This window comes from Vipera berus (genome assembly GCF_964194415.1).
Source record: "Vipera berus genome assembly, chromosome: 2".
Taxonomy (NCBI): domain Eukaryota; kingdom Metazoa; phylum Chordata; class Lepidosauria; order Squamata; family Viperidae; genus Vipera; species Vipera berus.
In genome coordinates this window covers 50,642,312-50,669,120 of record NC_138203.1, presented here as the reverse complement: position 1 = coordinate 50,669,120, position 26,809 = coordinate 50,642,312, and the positions used below count along the sequence as shown (strand labels likewise).

At 36.1% G+C, this 26,809-nt stretch overlaps 1 protein-coding gene across 2 annotated transcripts in view; it reads left to right on the top strand.

Annotated features, from left to right (window-relative positions):
* The window catches only part of MCC (MCC regulator of WNT signaling pathway), a 214,042-nt gene that overhangs the window by 14,676 nt on the left and 172,557 nt on the right, over positions 1-26,809 (top strand). For both annotated transcript variants that reach the window (XM_081315724.1, XM_081315725.1), the window contains exons 2-3: positions 2,764-3,011; positions 12,399-12,610. In XM_081315724.1, the coding sequence (XP_081171850.1) occupies positions 2,764-3,011; positions 12,399-12,610 (460 nt within the window). The remainder of the gene's footprint in view (positions 1-2,763; positions 3,012-12,398; positions 12,611-26,809) is intronic.

Genomic DNA, 26,809 nt, shown 5'->3' with positions numbered 1-26,809 from the left:
CAATAACATACAAAAATCTTTAGTACAAATCTCAAGTTACAACATCAAATATTTCCTCTCTTTTCCCCTTAATATCTATCTCGTATTTAAGCTAATATAGTTCTTATTATATCCACTAAGTAAAAACATCATTATTACATTTATCAATGGTTTTTTCCCAATTTTTAGTTTCCCATCAATATTCAAATTTAACATTTGATATTTATAATTTCCAGGTTTTAGGTAACCAAAGTTTCCTTTATCTCAATTCATAACAAAATCTAATATTCAAAATACACATCTATTTGAGTATAGTCTTGTTATATTTTCTAAAAATTATTTCCCATCATATTAAATTATTAATTAATAATACAGTATCCCCTTTAATAAATCAAAAACATATATATTGTCTGGGTTAATCAATAAATCAAATATATTCATAATTTTTTTCCTCTTGGATCAATTTTTTAAATATTAAACAAATAGAATCCTTATTTTCAACTAATTTCCAAATATTTTAAATTTAATGACCAAAATTCCCCTTATCTTAACTTCTCCCTTTAACCCTCTAATTAATAATAGAAAATCCCCTCTAATAAATCAAAATCCCAAATTTCTTCAGCCTTATTCTGGCTTTCTTCCTTTGCCAACTAGCCTTCCATGTCACTGCTTTTAAATCATGAAATAGATCTCCCTCTATTATTATATATATTATTTGAAATAAGAGAGACCATTTAGTTGCCATTTTTTTAAGAGCAGCCGCTAGCCCATTTGTATTCATTAGATCGTCTCTCTATTATTCCAATTCCCCATGATTGTCCTGATATGTTTATCTTACATTCAATCTGTTCTTCTTCTTTCTTCTCAAATTTCTTCTGATTTATATAGAAAGTCTTTTCCATTTTCAGTGTTGTCATTCCATTCTGGATTTTCCATTAACTGTATTTGTTGATCAGTTTACTATCTGATTGTTCCACTTCTTCTGTTATCCTCTGCATTGTTAGTTCTTTGGTTGTAGTCAAAATATGGGTTTGTATATCTAAGCTGGCATCTTCTTTTATGTTGCATCTTATTTTGTCATGTTGAAAGAATAGTTTCATGTATTGCTTTCAACATGGGAAGGATCTTTTCTTGGTCTTCATCCATATTCTGTTAATAGTGTGTTAAGTTGAGGACCTTAAAATCAGACATTAAAAATAATTTTATAACTAGGTATGGGACCTCTATTTCACATGTTTATAGGTAGTCTTTATAGTAGAAGTCATTTGTCAAATAAGATTTTATAGTCCAAGGTATTTCATCATCTCATATAATAACCAATGTTCCTCAGATAAAGAAATAATAATAATAATAATAATAATAATAATAATAATAATAATAATAATAATTTTATTTGTATACCAGGAAAGCAATTCCCCACATATAGCTCTGAAAGTCAGTAAAGGTTTACATTCATAGTTCAAGCAGGCCAGTTATGCCGCTCAAAAGTTCTCTTTACAGCTGAGTTTCTCACAGATGGTATCTATCAAGGTTGAAAGACTTTTATCTGAAGTCTGGGCTTCAAGCCAAGTCTCTTTAGGCAATAACAAGTTGTAATACCAAATTTTGCCACAAGATGTCACCGATGCTGTTTAAAACTTTTTAAGTCCAAACTTTTTATAATCCCTCTTCCAATTTCTTTTTTGTAGATAAAAACAAAAGTCTCCAGTAAAAATAAGAAAACTTTTGGTCCCCAAGTTTCAGAAACATATAAATCCAATTAGATTAAAATTGTTCTTTTAGTGCTTTAACTCCCTTGGGTAGTCAGTCACTGCTATTCTTAGAGGGTGGGGTAGAAATTCCCTTCCCTCTCTCTTCACAGGGGGAAAAGATACTTTGGGCAGCTTTTACAGGAAAAGAAAATACTTAGGATCTTAAAGAGAATATCGGATCTCACCTAGTTTCATCCACATTGCTTTAGAAGTGCTTGGTGGTAATTTTGACTTCAGCTGTCTGCAGCTTAGTGATGAACCATATTGCTATGGTCGGTCTTTCCTCCGCCAGTTTGAAGGGCTGCCCCAAATTGAGCGGAAGGACTGACGCCCTCCTGTGATCAAGCAGGGGTCCCTTGCTCATTGCCCCTTTCCAGGGTCCCCCAGCGGAACAAAACTGAACGTGGAAGTTGGAGCTCACCTTCCAGTGTCCGCGGCGGCCGCAATGGCAAACCGGAAGTCATGTCCTGAATATTTTTAAAGCGTTTTTGTATGGGGATGCGTGAAACATATTTCAAGTACTTTGCAGCCTATTTTAAAAGATATAAAAATTCACATATATCATAGAGAAATATTTGTGGTGTTATTTGCCAATATCCTGATAGAGCATTCTCTTTTGCAGCTAATAAACTGGGATGAGGATGCGGGAGAAGTATATACGTTTTAAATCCAGAATGTATTAAGGAAAACTTAAGATTCAGAAAATGTTTTTGTCTTTTGTACCACCCTATTTTTCTTCCCTCATATAAATTCAGAGATGGTATCATTTCTTCTTATCTGAAAAAGCATGAAATCTTTTTCATAAAAATGAGATAGGATGGGCAGAATCCTGATTTTAGCAAAAATATTGGATTATATAAATTTGTTTCTTTAATCAGACATCGTTCCTCTGATTAAATTGGTTATCTTTAAGGTCTCTTACTAAGGAAAAAATAGCGTTCAATAACTTTATTATATTTAAAATATCTGTGGACATACTGGCATTTTTTTATTAAAGTACATTCATTTTGGGTTTCATTTTTTCTTTCTTTAGGAATGATTTGCTGATGGTATGTCGCCAACTGAACATGGAAGAATCTGTGATTGAGATCATGCATCAGCTTGGTGCAGATGAGCATGGAAAAATTTCCTTTCAAGATTTCACACGATGTCGTATGCAGCTTGTACGAGAAATCAGGAAGGAAGAAGTGGAGCTTTCTGTGAAATTTGATGATTCATGTAAAAAGAAAACTTTAAGGGATAGAATAGCTTCATGGCCAACCAGCAGCAATAACAGTTTAGGTCAGTGTGGTTTAATTATACCTATTACCTTAAAATCCAATACAATTAGGAAGAGTAGTAAGTACAATATTTATGTATTTCTTTTAAAAGATTGATAGAGTATCAAATATTTTGAAATATGGTTCAAAGTACAGTATGAAATAGCTACCACCATACTTGTAATATTAGCTATATTATTGCAAACTATGTTGATTGCTTTTAAATTATACCTCAGTTGAAGCTAACTCTGGGTGGTAAATTACAATAAATATGTTGAAAACCTAAATTATTACAAACTAAAAACTCTGCAGATAAAATACTATTTTTGCATGTTCCTAAGAATCTTTCCACTGCAGGCATATTATATTAGAAATCACTAGGCATATCTGGAGTTTTGAAAGCATGTTATACGCACTCTCTTAAAGTAACTGCCATAGTGATCATCACAATCTTAAATCATTTCTTGGCCAGAAAGTATATTGAAGTTCCACCCTACAACTATTTCTGGTCTTCTAGTACGATCCTGTCTCCTGTTCAAGACAGCAGTTCTGTTCAAAAGTGCAATCCTACACAAAGCTACTCAAACTTTCTTCTGTATTTAATGATGTTTGTTCACTTTTCTGTGCAGTACTTTGGAGCATTTATAAACATGTCATTTAAGATCATAATTATCAATTTGAAAATATTTAGCAAATATCTGGAGTGATAGATGGGCTAGATACATTTCCAAAGTAGTGGGCTGCAACTTTTCAGGTTTTTTTTAAAGAAAACGTTGTGAGTATAGGAGTGGCCTTGCAAATAGATATTACACTTGAAGCTGTCCTTTAATTTGTAAAATGCTATTTTTATTTATATAATATGAGGGGTGGTCTTTTAGACAGACACCACAAGTTAAGGATAATATCTTTATCTTTTCTGTGTGGCTGCTATTACAAAAAAAGCTCTTATTTCTTGTCACTTAACACCTAGCTTTAAACCTATAGCGTACCTTATATAATTTCTATACTGATCTCTATGACTGCTGTATGTGCATATCTAAGAATCCTTAGAATACTAAGAATACTAAAACAGTTCTTTTTTCTTGTTGTTACAAAGTTTTTAGCTGCTATTTAGCCATCTTCTTGCCAGTTGTGCTGAAGCATTGGCATGGCATAGTCTTTGGGGAAGGCAAAAAAGAGAGGTGCCTTTAACAGCTACTGGCTGGTGTCGACTGTCACCATCTGTGCTGGAACAGAGATACTGCCTGGCTCCCCTTTCTCTTTCAAGAATTCTGCTATTGGTTTGCTGGAGTCTATCCCCAATTCTCCTTCACAGGTGCCTGTTATGCTACATTTTATCCTGGCAACTGCTTCACATTTCTGCCTACAATTTCTCCTAATACTTCTGGTCTCCTACACAGTAAGAATCTCCTTCCAATGCACACCCATACTCATGTGCTTAGAGTGTTTTCTTTTGTTATGGAAGATCAGGTGTGCTTTAATGCTTTCCTAGTGGGGAAAGTCAACAAAGGAAAGGAAGGAGTTGCACTGATTGCTTAAAGGGTCTCCTTCCATAGTGTGCTTTCAAGAAATTTGTAGTAGAAGTATTAGTTCTAAAAGATACGGTGTTGGTGACTCTGAAATTAGATTTTTTTTCCTAGTCTGTTATCTTCCATTTGATAAATTGAGGCAATTTCATTTCTACTTTGTATGAAAATCATACTTTTTACCTTCTACTTAGCCTGTGTGTATTCTTTTATATAACATAGGCTGTTATATTCTTTTAAACTATTGATATAACTTGAAAGCACTTTGCAATCCATAGCTTCTTAATAACATATAGATTGCAAAAATTGTGCATTTGTAAAAAATGTGAAGTGGCTATCAGTATTGCATTTTTAGTGTATGAAAATATGCTATGTTATGCTGTGAATTTTCAAAAGTTGCTGAAATAGAACTTCCAAACCTTTGTAGCTAGCATGGTTAGTGTGAAAAATGCTGGGAGATTTGAACTGAAGAACATCTAGAGGACTGCATGTTTCTTGCCTAGGTTATATCTCAAAACAGTAGACCAGGAAGGAGAAAAGTATATTTCCTACGTAACATCATGTAGTTCCATTTCCCTTAGTCCTATATAAAAGCTAGGCATCATGTTTTCTAATGAATTTCTCATTTCTTATTTAAAAAAAAATCACATCAAATGTCTGTTTAAGTTCTATTAAAAACATCATGGTTTTGATATTGCTTATTTAATGTATAAAGAATTGGCAGTAAAACTTGGGGAATTTGTATTATACATTATGGTAAATTAGATTTTTTTAATTTTATATCTATCCTTTTAAGACCAGTTAATAAAATAACCAATTGCTTTATAAAAATAGCTGAATGCTTGAGGCATTAACATACACCTTGAAAATACACCAAGCAGTTTTTGCCTAGTTTCTATTTTTATTAATGAGATTTCCATGCTGCCCCATGTCAGTTTGATTGAGCAGTGTACTTTTTTTTTGGGGGGGGGACACACATTTAAAAAAGAAGACAGGTAAAGCAAAGCAAAAGCAAAGAAGAGATAACTAGTCGTAATAATAAGTTTTGTTTGTATTATGTATTTGTTCTGTTCTGCTTCCAAAGGTTCTGTTGGCTGTCCTTTATGCTATCCTATATGGCATATTGTTATCCATGGATGGATGGATGGATGAATATAAATAAAAGTGGAGGATTCCTGTATGCATCAGATCTTACTGGGGACATGTCACATTTCATAAGTGATAAATTAATATTTTCTTCTGGCTTTTCTTTCTTACTAAAAAAAGTCTAATCAGAGGCTGGTAAAAAGAGATTGGAGAAGTGGAGAAGATTGGAAATCGAAAGCTTTTTCATCCTTTTCCCTTTGGGACATTTTGGCATATGTGCTTTTCACCATCAGTCAGTTCCAGCTGTGTAATCTGGCAGAGAAAAAAAGGATTGATTATTTATTTATATATTTTTAGTCTGCTATATTATAAGTATCTCAAGGCATCAAACATACCTAAAACTTTTTCCTCCTCTTTTTTCCACAAGAACAACCCTGTGAGGTGGATTGGGCTGAGAGAGAGAGAGAGACTGGCCCAAGGTCACACATCTGGCTTTTACATTAGGCAGGATTAAAACTCACAGTCTTCAGGTTTCTAGCCTGGTACTTTAACCGCTAGACCAGGGGTAGGCAACCTTGGCTCTTTTATGACTCGTGGACTTCAACTCCCAGAATTCTGGGAGTTGAAGTCCACGAGTCATAAAAGAGCCAAGGTTGCCTACCCCTGCACTAGACCATGGCTTTTCAACCTTTTCACCCATTGTACCACTTTTAGGATATGGCAATATCCGAGTACCACCGGTCGCCTAGCAAGGTGTCAAAAACTTGATGACCAGGAAAGGAAAAAAGTGATGAAGCACAGGTAGTCGTTGACTTACAACAGTTTGCTTAGTGACTGTTCGAAGTTACAATGGCACTGAAAAAAGTGCCCCCCAAGCCACAGCCGAGCAAGACACCTGCCTGCCTGCCCAGCAGCGCTCTTCGTCCTGTCTGAGGTTTTCATTGTTATGAGCATTTCTGTTGAGGATTGGCAGTGGGGTGGGGGGGTGTTGGGTTTTTATTCCCCCCCCCCCCGTCTGCTGGGTGGTTGCAGCAGGTTTTGGTCACTTCACATGACCCTGGGACACTGTGATCGTCATGAATCAGTTGCCAAGCATCTGAATGTACATCACAAGATCCTGGAGATGCTGCAACATTCCAGCTGATCAGTGCTTTTTCTGGGCTCAGAAGCGCCATGATCAGCGCCGAGCTCCAGCTGGAGACTGGTGCTGATCCTGGCGCTTCCACTGAGCCCTGACAGCCCCGAAGAAGCGCTGATCCTGGTGTTTTCGCTGAGCCCTGACAGCCCTGCAGCTCCACCCATCTCTCGCTCAGGCTTGTGCGGTGCTGCCACCGGTTAAGCTCATTCCTCCCCCCCTCCCGCTACCACTTTTCTAGGATGGTCGCGTACCACCTGCTAGGTGCCAATGTGGCACAGGTGGTACCCGTACCACTGGTTGAAAAGCCCTGCACTAGACCAAACTAGATAAAAATGATTGATGTAGCTCAGGGGTCTTCAAACCTGGCCTTTTTATGATTTGTGGACTTCAACTCCCAGAATTCCTCAGCCAGCATGGAACAGGAAAGAAAGAGGGAAGAAGGGAGGAAGGAAGACCTGCTTCCCCCTTTCTTACATTTTTCAGAAAAGATCCCAAAACATTTTGGTTTTGTAGGTGTATTCGGAATGTATTTCAGAATGGCTGCAAGGTGATACCTAACCATTCCTATAATGGCTACAATGGCAAAAATGAGTAATAAATAAAAATCAGTTAATTAGAAGCCATCCTGGTTCTCCCTAATGCTATCAATTTCCAACTTACTCTAGGCATTTTTTCCAGAATAATGGACACTTTCTATCTTTCTGGAAAGTACTGAACTGTAGGTAACAATCTCAGGAGTGTCAAACTGGATGCGGGCTGGACGCATCACGCAGAAGCCGTGCCCACCCCATTGCCGGCAATGGCAAAACAGTCCTGATATGTTGCGTGATGTCATGTGATGTCACGAGTTTGACATGTCTGATCTATCTCATCTTTTATCATTATATCTATTTGCACCAAATAATTTACTTTCTTGAGTATTTGTACAACAGATGAAATGAAAGAGCTAAACAGTTTACTGGTAAAATATTTTTTTAATTTTCTTTAACTTCAAAATATTTATGAAAATATTTTTCATAATTTGAAGAGAATTCTTTTCTTATCAAACATGGCAGAAATCATATTTATCTCAAGAGTATAGCTAAAGTAAATTCAAGATGATACTGCCTGAAGAAAAGAATAGACAGAAAAAACTCACACACCTCCATTACCATATTCTGAATGAATCCGAGACAGTTTTCCTATTTCGTGCAGTAGTTAAGTTATTGGGAAAGCCCACATTTCATTTCTTTCAACAATTGCATTGTTCAATGTTCAGTGAAACAATGTGGGTTCAATGAAACTATAAAGACAGCATTGCTAATAATTTCCTGTAGAATCTAGGATAGCGGTCATAGTTTTATTTTTGTATTGTGTTGGTTTCTTTTTCAGCAGTTTGATACTTTTCAATGACTACATTTTGAGTAAATTGTATTTTATTGATGGATCAGTGCAGCTGTAGTTGAAAGTAATTAACATTATATGAAGCAAAATAACCATTATGCATAGAATTCAATAAAGATTTTGGCCTTTAACTCCTGCCTCAGCTCAATGTGCGGCAGCTGTTCTTTAATTGTTCAGATGCTGATGCAATTAAATGGGTATTATGGTAGTTATGAGTAGAGAAGATGCAGCATGAAATTTTCCAACAACATGCTTGTGTTCCATCTATGTTATATTAAAATATCCAGTAATTGGTTTCTGGGTCCTATATTCTAGTTTTGCGCAATGAGCTTTTAGCAATATACTCTATATGTTACATACTGTAAATGCTTGCTAACTGAGAGTTGCTTGAAAATTAAAATAGCATAATAAAGCAGATCACAGCTAAGCAGTTGGAAAAGAATATCTGCTTGAAATCTGACTTACATAACAAAGGGTTGGATGAATAAGAGTATGATCACCTGGTATAAACAACAACAAAAAGAACCAAAGTGAACATCAATTAGAAACATGAGATGAAGTGGCATAATGAAGAGAATCTGTGTATATAATTACAATTTAATCCTTCAAAAGACATGGAACATGTGGAGCTACATACAAAGCATCTCCTCTCTAATAGTTAAAGCACCATCTCTTTTTGCAGACTCACAAAACAGCTTTGGGAGCTACTTCTACTGCAGACAGTTAGGATAGCTTCCAAAGCAGCTGTGCAAGCCTGGAAAACAAAATAGTTGTTTTTATCATTCCAAAATAGACGCTTTATGTGCACTTCCATGAATTCATGTGAAAGATTTGAACAGGCCTGTTTACTATTTTCAGAAGATGAAATAACTCAGGGGAAGGCGGGTGAGGGTGATCATTAGAACCAGAAGAAATTTAATGTGAAAGAAAGGAACATTCCCAATAACTGCAATTTCTGAACAGCCTTCAAAGGCAAAAGTGTAAATAATCTGAGATGTTATGAATACACAGATAACTATAGCCAGGGTATCTCAATGGAGAGGTTACAAAGGGCTCATTAGCTTATGCTGCTAAAATAATATGGAAAATATTGGCCACAAAACTGTGAGTTAGAGCAGCCAGAAAACAAAATAAATGCATAGTATTTCTATTGATTATTTAATGGCAGTGACAAGTAATCTTTCTCAAAATATCTGGAAACTGGAATGTTTTTCTGCTCAGCTGTCTCTAAAAACATATTACCAAAGCTTTGTAGCTATTATTGCGGAAAATTGTAAACCTTGCCCTTCCAGATGTTTCTGACTTCTCAGTATCCATTGCTATGCTGACCAGTCTGCTGAAAGTGACCTCGATTCTGTTTAAATGTTAATAGAATACAACATTTCAATATTCATGCATTGATTTATTTTTCACTAATTTTTAAGACAGTGAATGTTTAATATGTAACTGGAATTGGCTATATAATTCAGGGGTCCCCAACCCCCGGTCTGTGGACCGGTACTGGGCCACGGCATGCCACATCTGGTCCACACAAACAAGAAAAGCAGGATGCAGGCAGCACACAAAACCATGCCCCCTCTGGTCTGTGGAAAAACCTCCATGTAACCAGTTCCTGGTGCCCAAAAGGTTGGGGACCTCTGCTTAAGAGCATAACTATGTTTTTTTTCTTTTAAAACAGTTCTTTTTTTAGTGAGTAATTTTTTTCATATGAGGGGGAATTGTTATAATACAGATATTCTGGTAGGGAAGAATTACCTGTCCTTTGGTTGTGCTATGCCAATAATGGCGAACCTTTTAGAGACCAAGTGCCCACACTGCAACCCAAAACCCATTTATGTATCTTCGGGTGCTGGGTGGGCATGGCCCATTGGGTGGGTATGGCCCATTGGGTGGATGTGGATGGGAGTAGCCCATTGGGTGGGCGTGGCTGTGGTGGTAACAGTAGAGTGAGTGGGACTAAAAAGTTCAATCAATTCCTATTTTGCAAGATCTTTTTTTCCCACGAGAAGTTGAAATTGATTGATGATTGAACTTTTTTTTTTTGCACACGGCAGCAGAGGCCTAAAGCGAAAAGGTTTTATAAAAACCCAGCTGAAAGCCTAGGACTAGGGCACAGGTCTGCAACCCACGGCTCCAGAGCCGCATGCGGCTCTTTCAGCCATCTCCTGCGGCTCCCAGTCCTCTGCCATGTGCAGTCCTCCCCAAAAAAAGTGGGACTAAAAAAGTTCAGCCAATCAATTCAAATATGCAGGGTAGGTACATATCTTGCCTTGGCTCTTCAAACCCTGTTCTGCGCATGTACGCGCATATGCACACATTTTTTGCGGCTCCCAGTTTTTCCTTTTGTGAGGGAACCGGTTCCGAGTGGCTCTTTCACTGTTTCAGGTTGCTGACCCCTGGACTAGGGCAACGGTGCATGTACCCACAGAGAGGGCTCTGCGTGCCACCTGTGGCCACCATGGTGCTATGCCATTTGTTAAACGTGTCGAAATGGGGTTTACATTGATCAATGTAAAAGGAGGTCTGAATGGACTGTGTTTTTGAAAAAGTCTAATGATTCTTTGTTAGATTAATATTATTTTCAAGGGAATAACCATTTGTTCATATAGACTGTCTCAAAACACTAGCCAATGGGCCAGCAAAAATTGAGACCAGCCTGTTTCTTCAGATAGGAATAATATATTTGTCAATAAAGGGTAAATCATAAATAATAATTGACTTGAACCAGTTGAGTCAAAAACAAAAGAGCCTACTCTTGGTAGGTGATCACTGTCTCAATGAAAGGACACACTAAAATCTTTGCAATGGAGGGCAAAAGTGCTAGTAACTAAGATGCAATCTACAGTTGATATTCCACTAGAGACCCAAAAGGGAGTTCACCCTTGGGATACTCTGCCATGGATGCATAAAGAATCTTTAAATCAAATTTTGTTCCCAGGAAGAAAAGTTTTCATTCCCTATGTTAATGCTGGAATCATTCAATTTCTGGAGAGTCTCCTCAGTTGAGGATGGTAAAGTTTAACAGTTCCGCTTCACCATATTTCAGCATTCTCACTCAATAAGTACCATGCCAAAATAAAAGGAGCTTCCATGCAGATGCCTGATATGGATATAGGTTTACATATAAATAGATTGGTTTATTATTAGGCAGATATCCCAGGGGAGATATGAAAACTTTAAGGGAAGGAGGGGAGGGAGGGAGGGAAGGAAGGAAAGAAAGAAAGAAGGAAGGAAGAATTTGGGCCAGATTCAAAGCAAAAAGCCTGATCTAAATAACACTGAATTATTTTGTTGTAGAAAGATTATAGGTTCAAAGGGTATGGGGAAGATACCTACAATGAGTAGTGTGATAAAAGGGCCAGGTTTGAAGACCCCTGATCTAAAATGTAGTGGCCTATATTTTTATTGGTCAGTCTTAACACTGCCATGTCTTACCTTTGATGCAGGAGCTGCCTTGGATGCCAGTATACTTCTGAGTTCACTTTAAGATGTTGGTCACATCCTTTAAAGTTGTCAATGACTCTGGGATGGTTATCTAAGAGGACACTTTTCCTTCATCTAATCTACCTATCTAGCCTAAATAGCTCAGGTACATCTATTGGGAGGTGTAACGGGAAGGAGCCTGAAGTCATGAATTCTCCATAGGAACTTCCCTCTGATGTAACAGCTTACTTTTCAAGGCAAGGATGGTTCCATATTGTTTTCATTTCTATTATATATACCATACTTTTGGGATTTTGAGAGAATATGTCATTGGTACTGCTATTACAAAGAAGAAAAAAATGTCCTTCCCATTTAGAGAGAAAGTATTCATCCAATTCTCACATCACCCCTTAAACAAATATAGCAGCACAACCATAACTAATATACATATGCAAACAAAAGTACTGCTATGCAGTCTTATAGACACATAAATATATGCACCACACAGTTCTATACTACCTTCTGTGTCTCAGAAACTTTCCGTTAGCTGTTTAAAATTTTATTCTTAAGGACAGCTGGGTATTAGCCATTTGCATTTAGAAATCAGAGAGGGAAGAAGGTATTCTTCATTCAGATCAATGTCTAATTCAGGGGTGGGGAACGTTGGCTCTTTTATGACTTGTGGACTTCAACTCCCAGAATTCCAAAAAGCCAAGGTTCTCCATCCCTGGTCTAGTTGCTCTATGCTTGTAGAGACAAAGGGGAGTCAGTACAAAAAGACTATAAAAATCAGAAGATATTTGTATGGAGTTATTGCATCACTCCTTATAAATAAATATCTTTTTCTATACAGGTGCCCTTTCTGGAGCTAGAGAGAGTTGGGAATATGATTCTGGAGCCAGAGATCTTCATAGCCCTGATTTGCACAGTTGTTCAACTTTACAAAAGCCATTTGAATATGGCGGGAATACTATGAATCAACAAGTTGCCCTTCAAAGATTGCTTACACAGGCCACGAATCTAAGCAATTCAGTCGGAGGAAGTTATCTAGAACTTGCCAACACTGTAAGTACCACTGTTTCAGATACAATTCTTTAAATCTGTTGTATTCCTCCCACTCTCAACTTGGATAATAATTTGCATCAATTCATAGAGGTTATTAGGCAACTGCTTTATAAGTTTTCTTTATCTATTCCCTCCCGTCTGATAGCTCCAAAGTAATAACCCTATGCTTTTATCAGAGAGGCTATCCCTGCTTGGCTTTGTAAATTTGCATCTAGCATTTGTTTTGTTACACATTATTACTATTACTTAAGAAAGACTCTCAAGCATATAATTTTAATTTTATTTAATCTTAATTTTATTTTTATAACTACATCATTGGTGCAATGTCATGCTTGAAAAAAATTTAAATTTAAACTAGTCAGCTTGCAACAGAAGTCTATGTCATACAGAAACGAATCCATTCCATTATTTAATATTTTATTTTACTTTGCTTTAAATATCAGTGTTTGTTTACTTTCTCTACAAATTACTGATGTCTAAACATAATAAACCTCTCTGCAGAGAACTAGATTTAGGCAAAAAAAAAATTGTCCTGAACTGAGCAGATTGTTTAGCAGTGTTTCAACAATGACAAGAGTAAAAAAAGACAGAATGAATGTGTCTTCTTTGTCAGGGAAATAATATTAATTGTGACAAGTGGAGAGATGTGAATAGAGAGTTGTTCTAAATATGTTTTTAACAACAAAACATCCATTAAAACCAACTGAGTAATTAGATTACAACCAGTTTATACAAGAGAGGTCAAAGAGATGTTAATACCATAACCTCAGGTAAGGCAGAATTCTCAACCTTAGCAGTTTTAAGATGTGTGAATACCAACTCCCAGAATCCCCAAGCTAGCATTAGGAAAGGTAAGGTGATTTTATGAGCCGAGTAAGTGTTATTATTATTTTTATTATCAATGGAAATACTGATAAGAATCTAATCTAATCATAGTTGACCATATAAATTAGAATGGTAGTTCATTAAAGTTCATTAAGTTCATTAAAGCAACTAAGTCTGGAAAGATACATTAGGTTGTTGAATTCATCCATTTTAATTATTCAGACCTTTCTTTCTTTTGCCCATTGAGTCACTTAGTCACTTACTTACTCTTCCATGGACAAGACATTTCTTGCATCCGATCCTTCATTCTAGTTCTCTTTTAGGGATTGAAGGCAGTTGTCCCATCACTGTATGTGCATGACACATACTTCTCTAGGGAGGATGACTAGGTTTTGCTAGTCAAGGGCTGTGCTTACCATTTTGTTGGGCCACAGTGGATAGAACAATAGCACAGCATAGGTTAAGTTTAAAAATATTTATTTTCACTTTGTCCAAATGAACTTTGTTAAACCTATTTCTAGACTTAACTTGCAGCTTGTGTATATTTTCTCTATCAAAATTCTGAAAAACTGAGGTGCCAGTTTTCAGCCAGTGCTAATAGAAATCTAGGGGCCATGGAGGAGGGATTAGGAGTCTGCATGTGGTCTTGGTACCTCTCTATCTAAGGAAGAGCTTTCCTGAAAACGGGTCAGCCTTTGCTTACCAATGGTAATTAGAGCTGGGAACTCTGTAATAAGGCGTGACTTTGCCAACTTAACAATGTAGTTTCAGCAGTCCCAGTGTTCTTTGTAGGGATCATTGGGATTGTTGCTGTAGTACCAACATCCCTGCTGCATAGCAACCTTCCCGACTCCATTTCTGGGCTGACAGTGGTGTTCCCCAGATTTATGGTTCTGGGGAACTTCAACCTCCCTTTCTTAGGAGTTGGAGTGGCTTGGGTTCATGTCCAACATGACAGCCTTGGGCTTATCTCAAGTCATCGTAAGGCTGACATGGGACAGCGGCTATGTGATCTGAAATTAGGGGAGCTCTTAGTTTGTCTCTTGTGGTGATATACAGCACAATTGTCTGCAGGAAGGAAGCCTGTATAACAAGTGCAAATTGGTTTCAACATGTGTCAGGATGGCTACATGTTTTCTTTTTTCAAAAAACTCTGCTGCGTGTGTGATTATTATAAGGAAGTTGGTATAATTTAAACAAAGGAGTGAGCAGAGTCTTTTTTAAGAGTGCTCATATTAGGGCCCCTCTTTATGTCTATTACTGTATGATTTCTATGGGAATGCATCTCAAATCATTTCTATTTATTATAAAAGCAGGTATAAAATTTGACAATTGATGTATACTGAACATGACTCACACTTTATTGCATAATAGCCTTTCAATTCTTTCAATGGAAGAAATATCTGAAACGTTCCTTTGCATAATGAGGCAGAATAGCACTATAATAACAAACATCTTGCCATTTTTGAGAATTATACTGTAAGACTGTACTATAAAATGAATCACTGTCATGCTCCTTTGAATTGCTTCAGTTGAATCTCATTTTTTTTCATGTTTTTCAGTATTTTTTCTGTTCAAATGCTAATTGTCTCCATTAAGTGTATTTTCCTAAGTAACTGGCAGAGGGCACACTGAACATAGGCTGTATCATTTAAGCTCCTTGCTTTACTGCTTTCTTGCTGTATAAAAAGCCATTGCTAATATTATCTATCACTGCAAGCAAAGCCAGGTTACTATGTTAAACATGTTGTAAAATATTAAGACTATTCAGATTTTAAAATTTAAAAGATTTTAAATATATATATTTATATTTAAAGATGGTCTTAATTACATTGTAAACACATTTAAGTTTTATTTCTATTAAATACAAATGCTCTGTCCCATCAACAGCCAATTTTTTCAGAGTTCCTTGACTTTTTAAACTTACATCACTTTTTCCCCCCAAGAATTTCATTTCAAGAATGTCAGTTTGATTTAGTGGTTAAAGCAGGGAAACCTGAATTGTTGTCTGGTCTTAAATATGTAAGCTAGCTATATGACTGATCAGTCACTGTTTCTCAGCCCCCCTAGTAAGAAGACAGTGACGTGCCATTTTTGGAAAATGTTTCCATGAAAACTGTAAGGACTTGTCTATGTAGATGCAAAGAGATAAGACTGACGTGAAGGCAACAAAAAGAACAAAATTAATTAATTACCATAAATTACTAGGCAATTACCATGTATTCCTGAAAATAAGACCTACCCCGAAAATAAGACCTAGTTTGATTTTTTACACGTGCTCCCAATATAAGGCCTACCCCCTAAATAAGCCCTACTTAAGACCCCGCCCATTCCATTGCACTTGGTTGCACGAGGTGGGGCAAGGCGCATGGGTAAAAATCAAGCTAGGGCGGGGATGGGAGGAGGAGCAGCTCCATGCACCCCATACCCACTTACCTTAGGACAGTTGCAGCCAGGCCTCCCGCACCCCGACACCTGTCTCACCTCACCAGCCCACTTCTGTGGCTACTCGTCGGCCTCCATTTTGCCATCTGAGGCTCATCCAGAGCTCATTTCTCGGCTGCAGTGGCCTTTCCGGATGGTGAAACGGAGGCCGGGGGCAATTTGCACAAGTGGTAGCGAGCAGCCACAGAAGAAGTGGTACAACGAGGTAAGGCAGGTGTTGAGGCATGGGAGGCCTGGCTGCAGCGGTCCTTAGCTAAGCAGTAAGGCATCCCCTGAAAATAAGACCTGGTGCCTCTTTTGGAGGCAAAAAATATATAAGAGCAGGTCTTATTTTTGGGGAAAACACGGTATATAGCTTACTGCAGCCTTCTGCAATCTGCAGTTTTCTAGATATGCTGGGAATTCTAATCATATGATGATGTGTTGCTTACCTCATCAGCAAAACTGGATAGCAGCTCTTTTTAGAAAGTATAAATAAATGATGTGGCTCTCTCTTAGTCCTCCACTGACCCTCCAAGCAACCTTCATGCACGTTTTTATGCTCCACTTCCAAAGTCCATTTTTTTCTTTTATATTGCTTTGAATGTTTCTGTCCATTTGGCTAGATAGCTTCAGTTTGCTACAGGCTAACATCATCAGTTAATTGCCCAGTTTGCAGTAAAAGGACTGCCCCTTCAACTTAACCAGTGCTAATCATATATACCTAATATTTGTGTATCTTGTTTTATTTGCATTAATGAAATAGCACAGTGGTTAAAACACCTTGCTTAAAATAGAGAAGCCCAAAAATATTTTTCTTTTCTTGAGTAACTAGTTTTCCCCAAAGGTTTTTGTAAATAAATACAGAGGTTTACTGTTATATAATTCCAGTCACTGGTGATAAAATGATTTCACTGTGCTTCTAGCCCCCAAGTACGGATTATTTGGGAGCCGGGAGGGGGGTAAATGATGACCCAGATTGCTGGGGGCAATTAAGCTGACTTTGTAATAATGCCGCTTGGGGGGGGGCGAAAGCCCTAATAAGCAGGCATATACATAGAATGAAGGCTACTGCTAAGCTTGTAAGCCGCCCTGAGTCTTCGGAGAAGGGCAGGATATAAATGGAATTAAAATAAAAAATAAAAAAATAAAAAATAAATCTTTCTATCTAAGGTGACTGGGTCACCTGGTAATACTTGGATATTATTTTAAAAAAGAAAACAGAGAAGGAAACTACCTATTTAAGAAATGTATACTTCAAAATGGTACTTTTTTTAAAAAAAAGTCACATTTCTGCTCTGGTTTGAACAGCAACCATCTATGGGCTATGTGAAAATATTAAACTCTCTGCTATTTCATCAAGGAAGTATGGAAACATTAGAATGTATGCTTAGAAAAGGATCTTAGTTTTTTAAGCTGCCTATTATATCCACATACATCTGCATTTTGATCTGTGTGTATATATACAGTACAACCCATTCACAGAGATACCACATTAAATACCAATACATGTACACATATGATTTTCTTCTCAGGTTTACAGAAAGCGTTTCTTCTGATTTTTTTTTCACAATATAAAGAAGCACAGAGCTTGATTTGATGTTATCCACATTTCTATTTTTGCTTTTCGATCTACATAAACAATTTTCATTTAAAATATTAAAAAATATAGATAAGAATATACATCCATTTATTTGTTTATTTGTGGCTTTATTCAATTTATGTCGCTGCCCATCTCAAATAAATGATTCTGGGAAGCTAAAAATACTTAAAAATAAGATAACAATCCATATAGCAAAGTAACATGTGTGGCAACCAAGCAAAAAACAAGTAACAACAATTAAAACAGCCATGACAGAGTCCAATCAGGTATCTGGGGCCCAAGACATTATGACAAAACCAGGTTTTTGAGGGCTTTTGAAAGACTAAGAGGATTGGGTCAAATCTGATCTCTGGGTGAATGATGTTCCACAGAGTGAGCACAACAGAAAAGGCTTTCTTTCTGAGTCCTACTGGATAACATTCCCTTACGTTATAGGGGACCTGGAGCATGCTTTTCCTACCAAATTTAAGAGTATGGATAGATACAACAAAGGGAGAGACAGCACAGCAAGTAACACAGTCCCAAAACATGAACCCCATCAAGCTCCTGCGTGAGTTTTAATAGTCTGTTCACTTCACCATGATACATGATTGAATTCTATAATTATGCACAATGGTTCTTTTAGCATTAAAAAAACCTATTTGACACTGGATTTTTATTTATTTTTCTAGAAATTCCTGTGAAAAAGTAATCAGGATACTCTTATATTTCAAAAAAAATTAGATCGTATAGAAATATTTCTATATGGGACCAATCAAAAGAAGATTACATTTCCTTGGATCAGGATCCAATTTTGTCTTGGCATTGCATTGTCTTTTGCAGTGGGACATGCACAGAATATTTGCATAAAAACAGAATATTAAACTTGACATGCATTTGAAAAATTGGCTCTCAACTCTGTGCGTCTGCATATCCATAATGACTTTAATTTTCTAAAGAATGTTTAGTGGAAAATAAATAGTAAAATATTGAAATGCAGTAAATGGTAACAACTTGATTCTAAAACAAAACCTCTTTCTATATACAGTTACTCAAAACTAATAACTTTAAATTCTTCCAAGATAAAGCTAACGTATGTTTGAAAACTGTTTTTATAGTACAGATCAACTTTACTACTTTTATTTTTTTAAAAAAAAACATGGTTGCTGAATGGTTCCAGATTTTAAAAGTGATAACTCTGTTGTGCCATGTATGTGTAAACTGATATTCACAAATTATATTAGCCAAGTTACAAATTTTTGCCTTTAAAGTGCTCTCCAGAAAGTTTTTGAGAAAATTCATCTATATTAAAAGAGAAATCCCATATTTTATAATGCTGAATTCAAATATATCACACATATTGGATTTACTCTAATCCATTTCTTATGGGAGCATGTGCTGTGAGTTACTTTCTTCTCAGAGTCTGTGGTTTTTTGATAGTCCTATTAAAACATGTGGATAATTTCCTGAGTGTGAAGGAAAAAAACTTTCAAAAGTGGTGAAATTTTTGGAAATCAACTTCTGTCCAATATCCAGTCCTTTGCAACTCTGTGTGTCTATGTATTTTTTATTTTAAAATTAATTGTACTGATCTATCTAGAAGTCTATCTAGAACCCAGGCACGCTGGCTGAGGAATTCTGGGAGTTAAAGTCCACAAGTCATAAAAGGGCCAAGTTTGTAGATCCCTGATGAAGATGATAGAACTTGCTCAGATGATCAAATTAACTTCTTTGATCAGAGAAAGGGCAGCATCCATGCATATTGTTGATCGGAAAACCTTTATTGACATTTTGTATAAAACAAACAATGAAATAATGATATAAACTTTTGATGATTAGAAAAATAATTATAGGAAAAAATCTTAATAAAATGTAGCTTTTGTAGAGAAATAGGATTTTCTAAGATAATATCAGTACTAAAAATTATATATAGTTGTATTGTTGAATCCAACTGAATGTAAGCGCTTAACAATAAGAGATCACACAATTATTTTTAAATGAAAGCTGACTGCTACTTTATAGAAAAGCCTACTATGGTAATCAATCAATTACCAGCAAAAGATATTATGTATCTTAGTAAGAAAGCAGTTATAAATCTTAGTGGATCTTACAGTGATTAATTTTGTCAGTTTTTATATTTTCTACAGGACAATGAAAAAGGTCACCTTCCATTAGATACTGAACATTCTGTTGCCAGTCAGAAATATACATCTATGAGCTGGCAGGTAATGGTGTATAAAACTATCATTGATCAGAGAGTGGTAGTTAAAACAACCAGGTGAGGCAATTAGATTGTGATTTCTTTGCTAGTAAAAATCAAATAGTAATTTCTCATTGCTAATGACAGTCAGAAGTAATACTGTAATGTGTTTTTGTCATCCAGATAATAAATCTAATCTGTTGGCTAGAAAAGATCAGACAACTGGCTTCTAACTGCTGATTATTGTGATATTCAATATGGGAGGGAGGGTTTGGCATAGCAATAGGAAATCAATAATCTGGAATCAAATTTATGTGGGAAAATTGAAGTAGATTTCCATCTTCTTCCCAGCAATTCTATTTGACATTGTTTTTTTCCTGCAATGGAAACCATCAGTTTATAGATCAGTCCCTGGTGTTGGGAGATTCTTGTTGCATTCTTGTTCCTCCCACCAATTCTCCTGTTATTTCTTGTTTGTGAGAGAGGGATATCTGTGAATTGGTTAATATAGAGACATGTCCCTATATGACTCCTGACTTTCTATCAGCAATCAGCAGTATCCTTGGAATTGAAAAGAAATAGTGTTACATAAACCAAATATTATAAAACAGTAGTGGGCATTTTTGTGACCAACGGCTGAATTCAATAGTTTTTAAGAAGCTAGGGACTACCCATAGTTGATGACATACAATCATACTTATGAAATGAGACTTGATTTGGGGGAAAACTTGGAAGTTTTATTTTTTAAGAATGATCGTGCTTATTTTATGCCATACATTACTATTTTATCTAACTGATAATATGAAAGTGCTTTGAGTTTCAAGCAGTTAAGATTGGGAGGACTCCCAGTGCTGCAAAAATGGACTTCAGGGCCTCATATGGATCTGGGACTACAAAAGGACAGTACCATGATTTTTCAGAGTCATTCAGATATTCAGAAAGAGAAGGTAGAGTTCATATAGAAGCTGAAGAAGAAATAGGACAAGAATGATGGTCAGTAAAAATGTCTAGATAGAATGAGCATGCAAGATTTAGGTTTCAAGAAATAAAGACATCAAAGTCAGCAACTAAGTTGCACTTTTTTGCTAAGTAGTTCATGATCAAAAAGAAGATAAAAAAATAGAAGTTGCAAAAAGGTCTGCCATTTAAAGACTATTTACCTCAAAAAGCTAGGAATCTATTATGAGAAACAATTGACTTTATTCAGCCTTTTATCTTTGCAGGTACTGCTTTAGCATACTGAAAAGAAACCTAGATTTCTGTGGTATTTTGGAAGATCTAACTGGGAATAGATAGCTGTTAAAGGAAAATGGGCTAGGATAAGGATATTTGAGGTTCTATATAGAAATAGTACTTTAAACAATATATGTAGCATTTAGTGTAGCGTAGCATGTCTTTGGGCTGCTCTTCTGACTTTCCTTTAAAATCTCTGCATTAGTTTTAATGAAGCTGTGGTCTGCCCTCTTCTTAAGAAGTCATTGATTCCACCTATTGGATACATTTCATCCAGTCTCCAATCTTCTCTTTCTGGGGAAGGTGGTTAAGAAGGTGGTTGCGGGGTAGCTGCAGAGGTTCCTGGGTGAAATGGATTATCTAGATCCTTTCCAATCAGGTTTCAGTCCTGGATATGGGACAGAAATGCCATTGGTCATTCTTTTGATGATCTCTGGCAGGAGGGTGTGTGTGTGCAGTCATTCTCGCTCTACTTGATTTAAATTTGATTTCCAGGTGGTCTTCGATACATTGGCCATGGTGGTTTTTGGAGGTTAGGAGTGGGGGATTCTGTGTTGTCCTGGTTCACATCTTTCCTCTGTTGTCACTCTCGGTCAGTGTTGATAGGAAATGAGAGATCCGGCCCTAGCCTCTTGCTTTGTGAGGTCCCGTGGGGCTTGATACTTTCTCCAATTCTGTTTAACATCTATATGAGGCCGTTGTGGGAGATCATCTGCTACCATGGGCTGATATATTATCAGTGTAGTGTTGACACCCACTTATATGTCTCGTTCCATGTTGAGTTAAGCGATGCTATGACCTCCCTATTGCAGTGCTTGGAAGTTGTTAAGGACTGGATGGGGAGCAACAGGCTGAAACTAAACCCTGACAAGGAGTCAAGGTGCTGGTTGTCACTTTCAAAGCCCTTGGCTTGAGACCAGTTATTTGAAGGACCATCTTTTTCTGGCCACATCTACCTGACCCTCCATAGCAGGGAGGCACGGTATGCTACAGATCCCCTTTCCTAAGGAGGTTCATTTAGCAGGGCCAAGAAGAAAAGCTTATTTCATGGTGGCTCCTCTCTGTGGAACATTCCCCCCATGGAGATGAGGTTGGCTCCCAATTTGACACTCTTTCACAAGGCCCTGAAGACCGGGCATTGCCAACTGGACTCATCAAGTGGCTTATTTGACTGATAGATGTTGCCAGGTAGATGAGGGGTTATTGCTTTTTAACATCTTTATATTGGGGTTTTATGTCAGTAAATCACCCAAAGTTACTGAGAGTGAGTTGAGTGGACGTATAAATTTTCTGAAATAAATAAATACATGTTTAATTGTACCGGATAAATGCCTTTTAAATAAACAATAATGCATTTGTTTGTACCTTTCAATTATTATCTTTTCTTTGTCTGAGAATGAATGAATCTTTTGTTAAAATACTGTAAATAAGAGTTTTGGAAATTAGATTCAATAAGTAGCCTTATATGCGACAAATGGACTTTCCTATTTCCACAATATCTTCAGTTATGCGCTACTACATGCTACTAAGAGCTAGGGTCCTTGTGCTGCATATGTTGTTATGAGCTTGGGTCCTTGGTGCTCTCTGAGCTTGCTTGTTTTCTTGTAGAGGTTTCATCACCTAAACTAGGTAATGAATTAATATATATATAGGGACGCGGTGGCTCAGTTGGTTAGCACGCTGAGCTTGTCGATCAGAAGGTCGGCAGTTTGGCGGGTCGAATCCCGAGTGCCGCGTAACAGAGTGAGCGCCTGTTACTCATCCCAGCTTCTGCCAACCTAGCAGTTCGAAAGCACGTAAAAATGCAAGTAGAAAAATAGGGACCACTACAGTGGGAAGGTAACAGCGTTCCGTGCGCCTTTGGAATCTAGTCATGTCAGCCACATGACCATGGAGAGGACCTTGGACAAGCGCTGGCTCTTCGGCTTTGAAACAGAGATGAGCACCGGCCCCTAGAGTCGGAAACAACTAGCACGCATGTGCCAAAATGCAGAAAAGAAAGTATACTAAATAGAATATAGTAAACCTATATTCAAGCTCAGATGATTGCCAGTGCCTCAAAAATGCTTCAAAGTATATTTTTGTGCTGTGCTTGAAAGATTAAGCTGGCGTTTCTTTGTCTATCTTTAAGGGTGAACAGAGTTTGAAATGAAAATATAGTACAAAGCAAATTTCAAAATATTTACAAGAGACTCTATTCTATGTGGCCTTCACTGGTTACACACACACACACACACACACACACACAAACACACACACACATTGTCTGTTATGGCAACTAATTCAGGTTTGTTAAAGAAAACTGCTTTACTAACATTTGCAGTTCAATAAATGATGTAACGGTGTTGAAAAAGAACAATCAAGGAAGCAGATGGAATACAACTACAGTGTACATGTCCATGAAAACAACTGGTGATTTTGTACATACAGTATGTTACATTTAATTTGTTAAAACACAGTTTGCATAACTTTACATTTGATCTTCACTTGGACATTTCAAAGATTCATGTTATGTAAAACAAATTCACAAATGTGATTAGTTATACCCTTCTTCATATACAGGACACCAATGTATTTTCAACACACACACACACACACATCACATTTCCTGTATATTGACTGGAAATTGATCAGTACTTGAAACTGATTAGAATTTGAAACTAATTAATTTTAAGCAAATGTTTCATAACTGGGATATCTGTATACTAGTAAAAGTAAGTATTTTATTTTGCCTGGTTTACATTCAATATATAGAAATATATGTATTTTCATATTTCTATAAAAAAATACTGATAAATATAGGTATAGGCGGTTACCATCCTATATCTGGTAAATCTTCAGATGCCATCATCCCTAACCATTGTAACAAATGTTTTAAAACATCAGAAGGGCATCAAGATGGGGAAAGTAATTCTAGACAGTAGGATTTCTAGAAATTCTTAAGAGTGAAGCAGGGTTCTCTTTTCTATTCTTAGAAGCAGAATAAGGTAGAAACAAAAACTATTACCAAATGTACTTACTTTCCATAATTTACACATAATATAACATTTGGCTCTTTTGGCAGATGTGCTAAATATTGATTCCCTCTTCTCTACCTCTCCACTCTATTTATAGCTAACCTGGTGTATACCCTATATGTGGTAGATTACATTCCATAACATTCATTGAAAAGGCCCGTAGTGGGTTGATTCAGGTTGATACTAATGGAAATACTGATATTTAACAAATGAAATACAGAGACTAGGAATAAACCAGCAAAACTTTCTCCTTATTTGCCCTCTAAGAGCTATGAAAACTTTGACCTCAGAACATTTAGCTTACAAAAAAAAAGAAACCTTTCTGCTCAGAGCTACACAAACATTCATTCATTCATTCATTCATTCATTCATTCATTTAATGGTTCAATTGTTCAATTCTTAGGGTTTTGAATAAAATTTGAATTGACTCTAAACTACCAGCATTTACTGAACATTCTTCAAAAAAGAAAGTGTATATAGTGTATACTGTCTGGAAAAGATCTACTTATCTTGGAGAAGGTTCTACTACCAATAACTCAAATTATTCTTTCTAAAAAATAGAGCTGTAAGTCTGGGTCTAAAAAAAATCAGAATATTATTTTTGTTCCAACCAAAGAAGAAAATGAAATTTACAATATAACTTTGTATAAAAGTTAGCCAAAGATCATAAAAGCATTTTTGCTCCACCTTTTTGTCTATTCTGTCCACTTTCTCATTTAAAATTGCTCTCTGAATTACACTGCAACACATTAAAATATCACACAAAATAAACTCAGTGAGAATTTTGCCTCTGCAACTATTGCACACAAGAAAATGTTTCCAGCAGTTCATTTTATTACCATAGGCATCCACGTGTATCATAACATCATACACATTATGCAAATTATGCAATTTGTGTCAGTGATGTAATGTGTTACATTAGTTGTGCCGTTTATTCCGTACTTCAGCAGATACTGATGTTTAGTATTTCAGTAAAAAGTCTGTGAACAGCCAGATGCTATTCATAATTTTATTGCTGAAGTGAGAAAAACACCCCTCTAGGGAATGCTTCTTCTTTTTCATTTATAATTATTGGGAAGAAAGTCTTCACTGAGATTCCTTAATCTCCTTGTAGCATAGGACATTGACATTTGTAGAGCAGGGAGACAGATTATAATTATGGCTAGAGGTTTGTATATTGATATATTGTATATTTTCAACCTATGGAAAACAAAGAAGTGATTCTAATTTCTGGAAGGGTAATTGATGCTCCAATAGAAAAGAATATATTTTGCTCAAGGTTAAACTATAGAATTCTTAGTATTCCTGAGCTTGGTTGTTTGTTTGCAGTCATTTTATTACCTAAGTAATATCTTGAGGGCTAGAAAAGAGTGGGGTTTGCTCTTTGTTTATATACAGTAGTTTGCCCTATCAGTTTTGGTAGGGTTTTTTTCTCCTTAATAGTTTCTTGATTAGGTTGTTGTTTACTTCTTGCTTGTATGTCTGAGTTGGTACTTCCTTGATTAGAGTATTGTTTATTGTTTGTTTGCCTGTTTATCCCTACTTACATTGATTGTTAAGTATCTTTTCTAGTCTTTCTTTTTTATTGTCCCTTTTGAATGATGTGTAAATGTGGTTTATCTCTGTGTCTGTTAATGGCTGATTTGTCTGAGTATCAAGTTTCCAGGAATTCCCTAGTATTTTTTGGATTTAGCTTGTTCTAGGTTGCTCACAGTTTTCCAACTGAAACTTTGGTTATGTTTGCCCATGTGTTGTGAAATTAAGAGTTTTCATTGTGTTCTTCTGACTTTTACTTGATGTGCATGGATTTTGTCTGCTAGTCTTCTGTTTGTTTTCTTTCATGGTGGCTGCAACAGTCATACTGTATGTTATAGATGACTACTGATTTTTCTTCTTGGGCAACTGGGTCTTTTGGTTTACTTAAGATGTTTTGGAGGGCACTAACAGGGCAAGGTATTATATATAAACAGAGAACAAACCCCACTTCCTTCTAGCACTGAAAATGTTAACTAGTTGGGTAATGAAATACCTGCCAGCAGACAAACAAATTCAAGGAGCACCAAGAATTCCAAAATTGAAGTTCTGTTACAGTTCATTATATAATTGCCTTGCCAATATAAAGTTTTATTTTACATTAAAATGCTATATTTTTAATAGTAAGTATTTATATATAATTATTTAAAGCTGCAAAAGTAGCCAGGCAAGAGAAGATTAATAACATTGAAATTATATCTAAAGACCTATTTGTTTGAACAAGCCGGCCTGGTCTGATGGGTTTGGGTTTTATTATTGTTTTTAATGTATTGTAATTTATTGTTGTATTGCATAGGGCATTATGTTTAATCTTTTCTTAATTTTTGTATCTTTGTATTTTAGTATTTATTGCCCTGTTCACCGCCCTGAGTCCTTCGGGAGAAGGGCGGTATACAAATTAAATAATAATAATAATAATAATAATAATAATAATAATAATAATAATAATAATAATAATTATTATTATTATTATTATTATTATTATTATTATTATTATTATTATTATTATTATTATTATTATTATTATTATTATGTTCTACATACCACAAAGAAAATTAAGGAATAGGAAATGTACATTGATTTCTGCAAAAGGGAATCAAAATCATGTTTTCTTTTAATAGTGTTTTCTTACTATTTATCTGAAATAGATAACAACACAGGTTCTGTCTCTTGATAATCTGACCAAAATGGTGGAAGAAGTTGAAGAGGCATCAGCAGTACAGTCAAACAAATAGGTACCTTGTATATTTGAACTGGGTAAATTTTGACTCTCAACAACTACATTCCCAACAAAAGAACTGGAGAGAGAGAACTGGAGAAAATCACAAAATACAAAGACTTGCAAATAGAATGACTGTGGCAAAAGAAAGCAAAGATAATACCAA